General features: G+C 33.3%; 1 protein-coding gene across 5 annotated transcripts in view; it reads right to left on the bottom strand.

The window, feature by feature from the left end:
* The window catches only part of Sur (Sulfonylurea receptor), a 177,600-nt gene that overhangs the window by 14,738 nt on the left and 148,535 nt on the right, over window positions 1–14,327 (bottom strand). For 4 of the 5 annotated variants that reach the window (XM_069834961.1, XM_069834953.1, XM_069834968.1 and 1 more), the window contains exons 20-24: window positions 12,412–12,633; window positions 6,344–6,501; window positions 5,817–6,012; window positions 3,285–3,519; window positions 1,110–1,237 (exon numbers count right to left, since the gene is read on the bottom strand). In XM_069834961.1, coding sequence (XP_069691062.1) covers window positions 1,110–1,237; window positions 3,285–3,519; window positions 5,817–6,012; window positions 6,344–6,501; window positions 12,412–12,633 — 939 coding nt within the window. Of the gene's footprint in view, window positions 1–1,107; window positions 1,238–3,276; window positions 3,520–5,816; window positions 6,013–6,343; window positions 6,502–12,411; window positions 12,634–14,327 lie in introns of those variants that run through there. The other variant, XM_069834986.1, reaches the window with a different exon arrangement.

The following is a 14,327-nucleotide window of genomic DNA, read 5'->3' as shown; positions in this document are numbered from 1 at the left end:
GTAAGTTAGTAAGCCTGGTAGATCTGAAAATAACCAATGAAATTGATTACCAGTATACTACAGTTCCAAGTAACCCTAATCTTCCAGATAACCTTACAAAAGCTCAAAAACTTCGCCCTTAGTATGCTCAACAACAGCAACAGCAGCAGGAACAACAACAACAACAACGGTTTAGCTGGGAGTATTTACTTATGGATAAAGAAAATGACGAAATTGCAGCAGAAGTAGGGTTTACTGTCACCTCTTCTCTCAATAGGCAAAAAATGAATTTCGACGAAGAAATCGAAGCAATTTATCTAACTTTGCAACATTTACTCTACCAACACAATACTTTACAAAAAAAAAAAAAAAAAACAACTCTACTTCTGGCAGATTCTCAAGTGTTTCTTCAAACAGACAACAGCAATCGTAATGACTACAAAGTATCAATCAAATTTTGAAATATCTAAAATCTCTCCAGAAAACTATAGTGTTCCAATGGAGTCGAGGGTAATAAATATGCTAGCCAAGAAAGACACCAAAATCACCATGAGTATAAAGCCAATGAATGCGTAGGCTACTCTGCACTCACTCGATCTGATGATATAGATTCTTATAGTCTGGACTTATGACATCCATGTCATTAAACCATATTGAAGTATTCGTTAATTTTTTTTGTTAAGTTTATTTAAACACGCTTTAACATCTGTGGTCATATCACGTGTAGGATCTTTCGATGTATGAGTAGACTGTTGTTACTACTGTTGAGTTCCTGTTTCTATTGTCGTGTGTTATAGATGGGTTGTGTTCATGTAACTGATTTTTTTTTAGATTTTGATTAATGTTTATGATATTAGTGATAGAAGTGCTGATGAATCATGGTATGTAAATTTCCAATCCGGCATTTGTCTTTGTGACTGAGGGAAACCAAGAAAAACCCCAGTCAGATTGGCAGGCCATGGGTTTTGAACAAATGACCTTCTGAATACGAGTCTCATACGTTATGGTCTAAGCCAACTGCTCAGTTATTCGTTAAATTGTTATATAAAATGAGCCGAATTCGAATCTTATTCTTATTAAAATTGTATCATTAATTTCAATTGATTTGATTTAATAATATTCCTCCTTACCTTCTGTCCAGCAGGTATATGTAGACTAAGGTTAGAAACCACTGGTTCTCTACTCTCGTCATAACGTAAAGACACACCGTCAAACACTATGTCTCCAGTCTGAGGCCAGGCTTTAGAAACTGTTATTCCTGTGAATAATAACCGTTTTATAATAAGTCTCGTCATGTCTCCAATTTGTATTACATCGTACCTCTTACAAGGATAGTCATACCTTCTGAGAAAAATTAGATTATTCCTATATAGTAGTAATCAATATACTTATTACAAAAATTACAAAATTCTTTGCTGGGTCTACCTTAAAAAATATTTTAAATTGTTTAATGCACATAGAAACCACTGCTATATTATCAACGTACTATAATCCTCAAAGCATTATCATACTGAGGACAATATTAATGCAATACAATGCAATGCTCTAATTGTTATAAGTAAACAAATTATGGTATATATATATAGGACAAAATTCATTAAACAAAAATTATGTTCATGAAATGGTCCGAGAGCTAAGCAGCTACATATTTCCCCACTCAACGTGTCTAAGCATGTGGTCTTAACTGTTTCAGATGTCAAGTATGATTCACTATCGTCATCATAAACCATTCGCCACTAAAAGAAAGTAACATTAAACAGTGTTATAAACTATAAAGTAACAACTGAACTAAATAATCCTAAACTAGTACCGGTAATCTAACACATAAAAAGTTAAACTTTACTTACACTGATTTGTAACTCTTATCTGCTAACCAATGATTGAATGAAACATTAACTGGAACCTGAACTAATCAACTGTTCTTCAGTTTTCTTTCGCTTAAAAAAAAACTAATTTTATTATTGCTCATTGTTTTGAACTTTTTCCAGATGTATTTCAGAATGCATCATTTATATATCAGATAAATCAAATGTATTTCTGAAAGCATAATTTGTACGAGTATATCAGATAAGTCAGATGTATTTCAGAAGACATCATTTGTATATGAGTTAAGTCAACTGTATTTCAAAAAGCGTCAATTATATTTCAATTCAGTTAATTGTATTTCAGAAAGCGTCAGTTGTATTTCAATTCAGTCAATTGTATTTCAGAAATCAACATTCGCATTTCAGATAATTATGTAACGAAATAACCTCTTGATTACACAACTTTTAACACTATATCACTTCGGAACATGTATTATGTGTTTTTCTCGCGTTAAATTTTACAACACACACACACTCTTTGACTCCACATTACATTACACAAAGACACCCCCACAGGAAAAACAAACAAAAGGCGCCAAGACCAGCAACAACCAGTTCTGAAGATGGCCGATAAGAGGCTGAAACATATTAACGAGGTAATGTAAAATTTAACATGAGAAAGACACATATTAAGTTTTCCGAAGAAATAACAATTTTAATACAGGCACTGATTTCTTAACAAACTGATGTTCAAAATTTGTCTACCTGGCACTTCCAAATACCTTTTTAACAATAACACCTCATCTGAGAGAGAAAAAAACTTCAGACTTTATAAAATTACTCTATTGAAATACCTGGTACTTTGTGATCCAATGATATCTGAAATACATCTGGAAAAAGGGTATGTAGGGATTATATTACAAAGCATTGCAATGGAAATCATTATATATTTTATAATAGTAAACATCATAACATCTTGTTTGATCTGTGATTTTCCTGCAGTTTTAAATTTATATTATATTACACAAGTGAAATGGAGCTTCGAGATAACTATGGAATGTCATACAATACAATAATATAAAATCTAAACATCCGGGCCCTATCACATTTATATCAATTAGGTAATTAATTATTTACAATTTTGACATTAATGATCCTAGTGATCACTGGCATGATTAGTGAGCGGGCCTCATTCTCTGAGGCTACACTCAGGCGTGGGTTCGAATCCTGCCTCATCCGATTAAATACCGGTACTGTAGTATTTTTTCACATTTTCACCAACTGTAAGCAAAACAGATAGAGAAAATGCCTGGCATTCATTTGTATAATTTTTTCGCGAAGTTTGCAGCACAGAAGTTTAAGAGTTGAACGAACCTCTAGTATTCCGCGCCCAATTACCTATACACAGATCTACAAGAACTTAATTCGAAAATATGAAAATAAATTGAAATCTTGATATGTTTGTCTTTAATTTCACTTATGAAAAGCTTACTCAAGCACCTTGTAGACGATAATCTTCTGAAGGCGTGCTAGAATATTGCTGAACCCTTTCCACTGCACCCATGTACATTTCCATGTCTGCCAGAAACTTCACCACCCAGTTGAGATAGATTGGCACCAGGAGCGTGTAATTCACTGCCAAACCTACAAGTGACGCTGTGACATCTGGATTGAGTCGTGATGTCACCAAGGCTGCCACCACCGATATAAACACTATAACACCACCTAAATAATCCTGCCACACAAAGATGGTTAGTTATTAGATTTAGATCAATGAGAAAGTAAAAGAATTAATAGCATTAGAATGATGTTTCTGTTTCTAAGATTTTTTGACTGGAAATACATATAGCAGTTATTACTTTGACACTGAAGAAGCTAGTGGTTAAATTTATTTGCTTCATTGCCTTGTTTTTATAGACACTGTTATTAATAAAAAATGATTATTTGCTATGACATTTCAACAGCACAATATTCGCACAAAAAAAGAGGAAAATAAAATTAAAATATCCTTTAACAGTCTATAATATAAGGTCGTAAAGGCAGAACATCTCTTGCAATGTGGGGCATCTGGTAATCCTAATTGCGAATGATGACATTGAGATTGAACCTACAGCTAGTCATAATTACAGACAAGAACTTTGCCACATTCAAATATAAAACAGAAATAATTCTCCTTAAAATTTATTACTGGTTTACAACCAATAAACTAGCATTAAACATTAATAAAACTAACATAATTCAATTTAAAGCCACTTCAGATTTAATCTCTGAAACATTGGACACAGCTATCAACAATATACCTATACTAGAAACATCAACAACCAAATTTCTTGGTTTGCATATTAATAATACAATAAATTGGAAAAATCATATCAAAGAAATAACCCCCAAACTTAGCTCAGCATGCTTCGCAATTAGGTCGTTACAACAATTTCTAAACAGCAGTATCTTAAAGACAATATATTTTGCCTATTTTCAGTCCATTATGTCCTACGGAATAATATTTTGGGGAAATTCTGCAGATAGTAAAAATATATTCTTATTACAAAAAAGAGCCATTAGAATAATAGTTGGAGCAAAGGCTAGAGAATCATGTAGATTATTTTTTAAAAAATTAGAGATTCTAACCTTAACAAATCAATACACATACTCTACAATAAATTTCCTCTTATGTAATAAAGAAAATTTTCCAACTAACTCAGCTATACATAGTATAAATACCCGCAGAAGGAATGATTTTCATATGCCGTCATCAAATTTATCACGCTTTCAAAGGGGAGTACGTTACATGGCGATAAAAATGTTCAATAGTCTTCCTGAAGACATTAAGAATCATAGCCAAAACCCTGCATTATTTAAGGTAAAACTAAAAAATTACTTAATATCTCACACTTTCTATTCTCTAGATGAATTCTTGACATTTCACAGTACTGTGTAAATATTATAATACTATTAAATGGTAAACATATTACATTGTATAAAATATTATTGTTATTAAGGTATTAATTCTGTACATATTTCATATTTGCATTTTATATGTATTGCATTTTATTGTTAAACGTAAGAATTGGACATGTTCTTTATTCTATGCTATAAAGGAAATGTAAGAATATTATGGAACGAATAAATCTACCTACCTACCTACCTACCTACCTACCTACCTACCTACCTACCTACCTACCTACCTACCTACCTACCTACCTACCTATCTATCTATCATACAAGTGATAAAAAATGGCGAAGTGGGCAAATATGAAGCGTCCTAAAGAATCAGTGATGACACAGCTCTCTAGGTCACACAAGGATCTTGTTAACAAAAATGAACAATATTTATTTGATATAATTGGCACTTTGCTGTACTGAGTTAAGCAAGGTATAGGTTTCACAGAGCATAATTAATGATTTTTTATATCGTGTAGGTATGAGTATATGTATGTAGGCCTATTTGTCTTTTTTATGTGTGTTGGCACATTTGTATGCTCGTGATATCATGATAAGAATACGTATATTTTGCGAATTAGCTTATTTCGTCATCCTACTGTGCCCCCCCCCCCCCAAGGAAATAGTCCTATCCCACCTATAGTCCACAGCATTTATTTCTGTGATAGATTCTCCAAATGGAGTGGTGAGCACCTTCACAAGCTCTTTGTCAAATGAGAAAAATGATGAGTCGTCATTTGTTAGACCTGCAGAATTCACTGGGTTTCCCAGAGCACAGTCAAAAGAAAGAAAAAAAAAAAACAAGAAGACTATGTGAAAAAGATAGAAGTCTTATTACCACAGACATCTAAAAGAAAAAAAAATAATGCAATTGGTAAAAACAGGAATATTACGAAATAAAATATATGTAAAACGGAGTACATTTGATCTCTTCTAATGTCTCTTAAGTTTATACTCCACAGTTTGATTTGAAATAAGAGGCTGCATGCTTTCTAATTTTTTCAAAATTATTTCATGTACTGTTTAGTGACATATTTTGAAAAATAAAGCAGATAAATTTATTATATTGTAAAGAACTAGTAGGCTACAAACCAGAGCAATACCAAGCCATCTGTTGCTCGTGTTCATGATGAGAAAAGCGTTAGTATGAGCATCTGTCTTGCTGAACAGGAGATTCCTGAAGCGTCTCTGGTGGCCAAAGGCACGGATAGTGGTGAGGCCACCCAAAGTCTCGGAGAAGTGTGAGAATATAGGAGATCTGGCAATGCTGTCTAACCTCTGTAGTTCCCTATCACAGACATTTTAATATTCAATGAAAGGAACATTTTAATTTACATATCAACCTATAAAAACTGAGATGTTCAGATGTTATTTTATTATAATTTCTTTTGTTCGCTCCAGAAGTGACGCCTTTTGGACGAAGGAACATTTTTTACTTAACATTTAATTACTTATTTCAGATGCTTAAACTTAGCATTCCATCAATATTAAATTAATTTCACTCAAAATTTAGAGTTGAGAGAATACAAAAAGGAATCTAGATTAAAATTTATCACTAGTAATAATTTCAATTTCTTTTAGAGATCTAAAGTTAATTATATAATTTTATGAATATTTACCTGGATGAACATCTGTAGAAACGTTGTGTCACAAAATAGACTATACAGATAGGGACAGCAGCAATGAGAAACCATGGTGTTACAACAGCATTTATCAGTATAGCTGAGAAACACAGCAGCAAGAACTGCAGAAGCCTCTGGATGGAAGTTGCAATTTTCTGTGTGAACAATTCATTATACAAGGACTGCAATAAAGACTTAAAATTACCGTAATCATAACAACATACAACTAATGTGTGTTAATTGGACTGCGGAAGTTCATGCAATGAAAATTCAGAAAGTAGTATGCAATTTATGAACCAACTATCCCTTATCACAAAACATCATATAAACTCGGGATATAAAAGCCATCGGATTAATAGTGGGTACTAGAAGGACCATTAAAAGACAATTTGTCTCATTCTGTCATAAATTTGGAGTCCCAACAACAATTAAGAAAATTTCTATGATAGCTTTGAAGGGTTCTCTGCAGGTTTTACGCCGACACTTGTACTTCAGTTCAAATTACAGTTGAATTTTCTCAGTCTAATTTATTTTTTATCTGTTTTTTTTTTATTTTACTGCAAATTTTCACTACTGTAAAACATTATCTATTGTAAATTTCAGATTATTGTAAACAAAATTCTTGTAAGACATTTTTAATGTCACACTTTAAATGTTACTGTTTAACATTCTTTGTCTTTGGCAACCTCACCAAGTTGAGGAAGATGTATTAAATTAAATATGTGGAGTGTCGTTTCAAATTGTATTAAATACATCCTCGGTCGAAATTTAATTTGAAGCAATTTCGCATAGCTGAGACGGTATTCTTTAAGACCCTGATCTCATATTGGAGCAATTCGTATTGTTTCCCGCCTTTTTTCTATGATGAAAATTATATGTTGGATCAAATCGTATTATGTACAACTTCCATTAGTTAAAATCTTAAATGGACAGCGTTGGCCAGCGTGCTGCATCTTCCCGCCATTATTGAGTTTCTCGCTGTTTTACAACATTGTGATTATCAAGGTATGTACAATAGCAAAATCTATTAAGAGCAGTAAGGGAATCAGAGAGAGGAGAGGTGGTGCCCAAAAGAGAACACTATATGTAGTTAAGAAGAGGGAAGTAGTGTAATTTATCTCTAAATTAAGAGCAAGTGGTCAACATCTGTGGAGTAATGGTGAGCACGTCTGGCCGCGAAACCAGGTGGCCTGGGTTTGATTCCTGTTCGGGGCAAGTTACTTGGTTGAGGTTTTTTCCGGGGTTTTCCCTCAACCCTGTATGAGCAAATGCTGGACAACTATCGGTGCTGGACCCCGGACTCATTTCACCGGGATTATCACCTTTACTTCATTTAGACGCTAAATAACCTCAGATGTTGATAGAGCGTCGTAAAATAACCTATATAAGATAGAGCAAGGGAATCACATTACAATAGAAGTAAAAGTCAGAGACTTTATTTGGCTTCCGACTTAAATATTACAAAGCTCTTCAAAATGTACAATTAAAGTGTTAATTACCCGACTTAAGAGTAAAAAGATTGGTTTTTTTTTTTTTTTTTTTTTTTTTTTTTTTTCAAGTACGTATATCTCGGACAGAATTCAATAGGCTATAGGATTTTGTACACCGGCCAATGATGAATGCAGTTATTGCGCACACATGCTGTTCCCAATAAGAAACTGCGATGATACACTGAAAAAGACTAGGCTCTTAGTCGATTTAGGCGCACATAAGCTTCGTGCCAATATGTTCCATAAAATTATGAAAACAGAACCTAATGAGACACAGTCATTTTGTTTCGACTTAAAGCAATTGCAACCACTCCCGAAACTCAACATAGGTGAAGCATACTATTCAAGACAATTAGCTTTCTATACTCTCTGTGTAAGTGATAAAGCTTTACAGAAGCCAAATTTCTTTACATGAAATGAAGCACAGGCTGGGCGGGCGCTATTGAAGTGGCATCTTGTGTCACTACATTTATCAGTGAATTTAATTTCGACAGTTCATCAAATGTATTAGGCTGCTCGCCAATGAATGTGGTGGACAAAATAGCATGCATGTTGTAAATGCTCTTGGTCTTTGGCTCCAAGAAAAACACGTCCTCAGGTTTCTGAAAATCTGTTAGTTTTTCTGGTAAGAGGCCATTCTTTTCTACCAGCTGACAGAGCCTTTGGGCTAGTACAAAAGGTTTTGCGTAAGAAGAATGAAATTCTTACTCCTGAGGAGTATAAGGCGATATATGAAACAGTGGGGACAGTAAAATATTTAGGCACAGATTGGCATGTCAGAGATTTCAAGCCCTTGGCTAATGAATTTCATAACCTCAGTGGCATGAAAGAAATGAAAAGAATAATGCTAAAGAAATGCGAGAAAAATGGGAAAGTGAATGTCACTTTCAAAATGGAACCTACATACCGATGTGACGATCCATCTAAATCATGTGCTAGTCTCATGAAACGTGGTATGTTCATGGATCATGTCAAAGTACCTCCGAAAGTCACCACCTTGAGATCAATCAGTGATGCCAAAAAATCTGATTTGCGAAAGCTACTCAATAGTAGATTCAGAGACAATTGGAAAGAGGTTGATTAAGTGAAATTGTATAATTTTGTTATTAATACAAATCAGATTAGTGGAAGTTAAAACAATGAGAATGAAGAATGTGATTGTTTGCATGAAGAATCACTTATAGGTAGAATTTAAAATGTTATTGAAATTGTGTGTGCAATCTAAAGCAATGATTTATACATTTTCCAGTGTTCATGCCACATTTAATAAATTTGTTACAAAGCTTACTTACTTAAATACTGTAATACTGTATTTTAATACAAATTTTTACAACATATTTTTTTATTATAAAGCTTAAAAAAATATGTAATATTGTAATACAAGTGTTCACACATTTCGTAATTTTGTTATTAAAGCTTATTAGATATTGCGGTAATTAATACAAGTGTTCACACCATATTTCATAATTTTGTAATAGAGCTTAATAAAATACTGATATATAAGGATTAAAGAATAAAGTATACAGGGTGGGCACAAAGACCCATTACTCCATATTATTGAGTGTCATGAGAATAATGGGGAACATACTGACTCTTTAGATACTTTGGTATACACAGTTAGTGTACAGTGGTTATTTTGTTTGTATGTTTGAATTATGACCAGAATTACATCAATAGTGTGCATATTTGAGGTATTTAAGGGGGTAACGGAACTTTGTGCTCACTCTGTAGATGCCATAATTATTTAAAATTTATATTCAGTGTGAGTTAGAGATCGACCCGGGTGGCCGCACGACCCAAAGTATGTCTCTTTAGGCAGCTCCGTTCAAAGGGTTGCAGGTAAGAAACTTGCCATTCCTTATCACTATTTTCCAGCAGAAAGCAATAAAAACTATTGATGTATCATCCTACGTAGTATGCTGATGTAAGAACCTCAGAAAAAACTGACAAATGACAGGGCACAATTCAGTGTGGTTTATAGATGCAAATCATATTATGTCACAAAATCGCTTCAAAACATATTAAATCCACTGTGTCGGTGCAAAATGTATTAAATGCAAACTTCAATTGACAATATCATGCATTAGATTAAACAATCAGTGTAAGTGTTTACTGCATTTGGTGTCATTTCACAATGCCTAAAAGGTGGCATTAAGATATTTAAAATTTTTCCATTATCTTAGTCGTGAAACGTATTTTACGTTTCCTGTAAAATTTGTTTTTCTGCATTTAATACGATTTGAAACGACACTCCACATATGCACTTAAAATTGCTGAAATATGCACTAAAAATAAATCATGTACACTGTAATTTACTGCGGGAGTTATCTTGAGTTTCTGCTTTTATTCCGACAAACATAAAATACATTTTATAGGTAATAAAAACAATGTAATAATGATAATACTAAAATAATAATGCAGTAAAATTTCATTTATATGTTTTACGGTGGTCTGAAGAAAAAAAGTGAGAAAACTTGTAACTGAAATGACATATAATAACATCTGAAATAATATTTAAAGAATGTCTGGGAAGAATGAGTTAAGTCAATTTAGTAATATTTTCACAAGAGAAATTTATATAACTTCACAGTTAAGCCAATTTTGAGAGTACAGTACACAGATTTATGACACATACCTATTCTCCAAGAATATAAGATTATTTTGTAGAAAATCTTAGGCTGATGTAGGTACATTTCAAACTCCAATCCAGAAATTACTTATCGGTAGACCTAGCTTGTTCTTCCAATGAGATCTTCATTTGATAATATACGATTATTTTACAAAACAAAGTCAGTTATTTTGGACTGCTTGTTCCCATACTACACAGGGGCAAGAGGGTGCATGCCATAGAGGAAGTAATCGCTAGGGGGCATTGCACGCAAGGAACTTGCATGTTGACGTGCTATTTCTTTGACACTGATAACGAACAGCAATCTAGTCAATGACTAAAACATACCGGCTAATCAGATGTCAATACAAAAGGTGACGGCTGCTTGTCATTCCTCACATGGTGCGACTTATTTTAGTTGGCAAAATGTAACAACTCCATGTCCAGCTGCAACAACAGGCGTTGTTCATCCTTTTGCAGCACAAAATAATTTTTTATGTTTTTCATTTCATGGATCATAACAGAGCTTCGATCAATTTTTTTTTTCAACATTTTAACTCTGCACACAATTTCAAAACACAGATTTTTATTTTATTTGGTTATTTTACGACGCTTTATCAACAACTCAGGTTGTTTAGCGTCTGAATGAGATGAAGGTGATAATGCCAGTGAAATGAGTCTGGGATCCAGCACCGAAAGTTACCCAGCATTTGCTCATATTGGATTGAGGGAAAACCCCGGAAAAAACCTCAACCAGGTAACTTGTCCCGACTGGGAATCGAACCCGGGCCACCTGGTTTCGCAGCTAGACACGCTAACCGTTACTCCACAGGTGTGGACTTCAAGACATAGATGGCACCTCTATGTATACTCAAGATGTTCCTTGGTGGAATATCTGTGCCATAAAATTTAGAAAGAAAGAAAAGGTAGTTCTTCTGAACAACCACTATGCAAAGGGTTAAAAACAACACCTTTATGATTTTTTTAAGTAGGTTATTTTACGACGCTTTATCAACATCTCAGGTTATTTAGCGTCTGAATGAGATGAAGGTGATAATGCCGGTGAAATGAGTCCGGGGTCCAGCACCGAAAGTTCCCAGCATTTGCTCATATTGGGTTGAGGGAAAACTCCGGAAAAAACTTCAACCAGGTACCTTGCCCCGACCGGGAATCGAACCCAGGCCTCCTGGTTTCGCGGCCAGATGCACTGACCGTTACTCCACAGATGTGAACATCTATATGAAAGCACTTTGTTTCTCAAACCCGGTAACCCCCTCTCCTTGCATATGCTTCTGTGTACAGAAATATTGATGAGAAACCTTATCCTTAATAATTCTAATTCTTAAATGAAGATGACCATTCAATCTTTCCATGATAGAATTTCACACAATTTCTATTTGATTCACGAATATAGAACTTTATGAACATTCTTTATTAAATTTAGAGAGCATTTTCATGTTTTAAAACTCAGTTATATTTGTGATTACATACAAAAAATTATTATTATTATTACGATTATTATTATTATTATTATTATTACTATTATGATTATTATTATTATTATTATGATTATTTTTATTATTATTACGATTATTATTATTATTATTATTATTATTATTATTATTATTATTATTACGATTATTTTTATTATTATTACGATTATTATTATTATTATTATTACGATTATTTTATTATTATTACGATTATTTTTATTATTATTATTATTATTATTACGATTATTATTATTATTATCATTATTATTACTGACAAATTTGACAGTACTATCTCACCACCTTTCGGAAACTTAGCAATCTCATAGGCTACAGCATCTTACAGTTTGGAAAGCCTTCGACTAATCAATATAAAGAAATCACTCATTCGTTCATTAAAACACACATACCATATACGGTATTACACTAATAATAGATCTAAAGAAAACAGTAACAGGTTCCTACATCCCCTCATACCTTATCAATGACACTCATGTCAGTGGAAAATCTATTGATGATGCGTCCAATAGGAGTATATTCGAAAAAGCGTACTGGACACTGCAGGATATTGTGCAACATGTGGTCATGGAGAACTCGTCTGGCTCTTGCTCCTGCATACTGTCCAATACCATTCGATGATAAGGATAACATAATAGATGCCAAAGACAGTATCCCATACACAAGTAGGTAGTTTGTTACCTGCAATGCCAGGATTCCAAATTACAACAAATGATCAGAATATAATCAGAAAACATAAATTTAAACAAATGTTTTATATTAGTTGAATTCAATATTTTATGTAATGATGCATTTGTTACGTTATTTTTAAGTCGCAGTATTGAATTTTCACAGTGTCCAGAATTCGTTAATGTGCATGACTAAGTTTCGTATGGTACTACTGTCATTTTCACGATAAAACTACTAAATGGACTGCACAGTGATCCGAAACTCAGAAAATCCCACCAAAATCCATTTTTTTTTCCAACTTTTTTACTGACGATTTTTGTTTATGGCAGTTGATTAACATATTGTACCATTTAAATTCGATACTGAAAGATTTGTAATTTAATAAATAAGGCAGTAAGAACAGCTTGAATTTACATGTTTTAAAATTTCAATTTTTACGCTAATGAAAACAATATTTTTTTCCAACATTTAACGCACGTAGTTTTATTCCTAATGCATTTTAATGTCAAAAATGATCCACAAAAAATAATGTGATGGAATAAATTCTCGTTGAGCTACAAACAATTTGCAACTAACCGTAGCAATAAGCTTATGTTTCAAAGAAAGCTTATAATATGTAGAATGTGATAAAATGAAAAACTTTTGCAGTCGTGAGTGTACGTGATGTTTTGTTGTGAGAGCCTGCATAAACGCATGGAGCAGTCATGCAGGCAGGCACCTCGCTTCCTTAATCAGCACCCCCACATTGGTACTAACGCACAGCATAAATTCTGCAGATTTTTATTAGTTCGTATTGGTTATTCGAGATATGTTGCAGTTTCGAGTGTGCATATTGTTATTAGTATGATGTCCTTTATTTTAAACTTTTGCGAGTTCTCAATGGAATGTCGAAAATCTCGGAGAGAACTGTACAAAATTCTTAGACAAAAATCTGGTAAAGATAGAAGTGAACAACGAACACATTTAATTAGTTATATATTAAAGTCCATTTTGAATCTTGCGTAGACTACTTTTAACACTTGAATATAATTAATTGATTAATTAATTCTCAACACACAGATCAATTTCAGTACACACACACTATTTTACTCCACTCTTCAACACCTTTCAACAATCAAACACACCCACATAACAGGCAGAGAAGTTCGAGATGACGCCGTGATCTAGTAGGCTCTGAGGATGGTGCGTGAAGCACTAAAACAGCTGTAAGCCGGAGAAATCTTACATAATTAACACGAGTAAGTCCACTAGTTAATCAATTAATTATATTAAAGTGTTTAAAAACCACTCGTCATCTGAAGATGAAAAGAAAATAAGGACACAAGTAATGATTTTTGTATAATAAATTATTACCGTATTTGATAAACTTAAAAAGTGCCACAGAAAACATGTAGCATTTTCATTAAAATGTGCAAGTTGGTTGAATGAGTTTGAGTGTTTCTCAGTTGTAGAATCCAGAGGAATCTTCAGGTTCAGAAGAAGTTAAACAAGGACGCCATAAATTGACTTTTGATGAAAGCAGTGATAGAAGTAATTTTTGAAAAACAGAAGCAATAGATCAAGAAAAAAAAAGTGTGACCGAGTTAGCTTTTGCTACAATAACAATATTTGGAGTTAGAAGAAAGGAAGGAGGTAGCTTCTAAAATAAAGTTGTCTTAGCAAACCCTACGAGAGCTGGAAAAATCCATCAGGCGTGGATTGACTAA

This window comes from Periplaneta americana, chromosome 1 (genome assembly GCF_040183065.1).
Source record: "Periplaneta americana isolate PAMFEO1 chromosome 1, P.americana_PAMFEO1_priV1, whole genome shotgun sequence".
NCBI lineage: Eukaryota > Metazoa > Arthropoda > Insecta > Blattodea > Blattidae > Periplaneta > Periplaneta americana.
The sequence above is the reverse complement of the archived record's forward strand: the minus strand, read 5'-3'. Positions and strand labels throughout refer to the sequence as shown.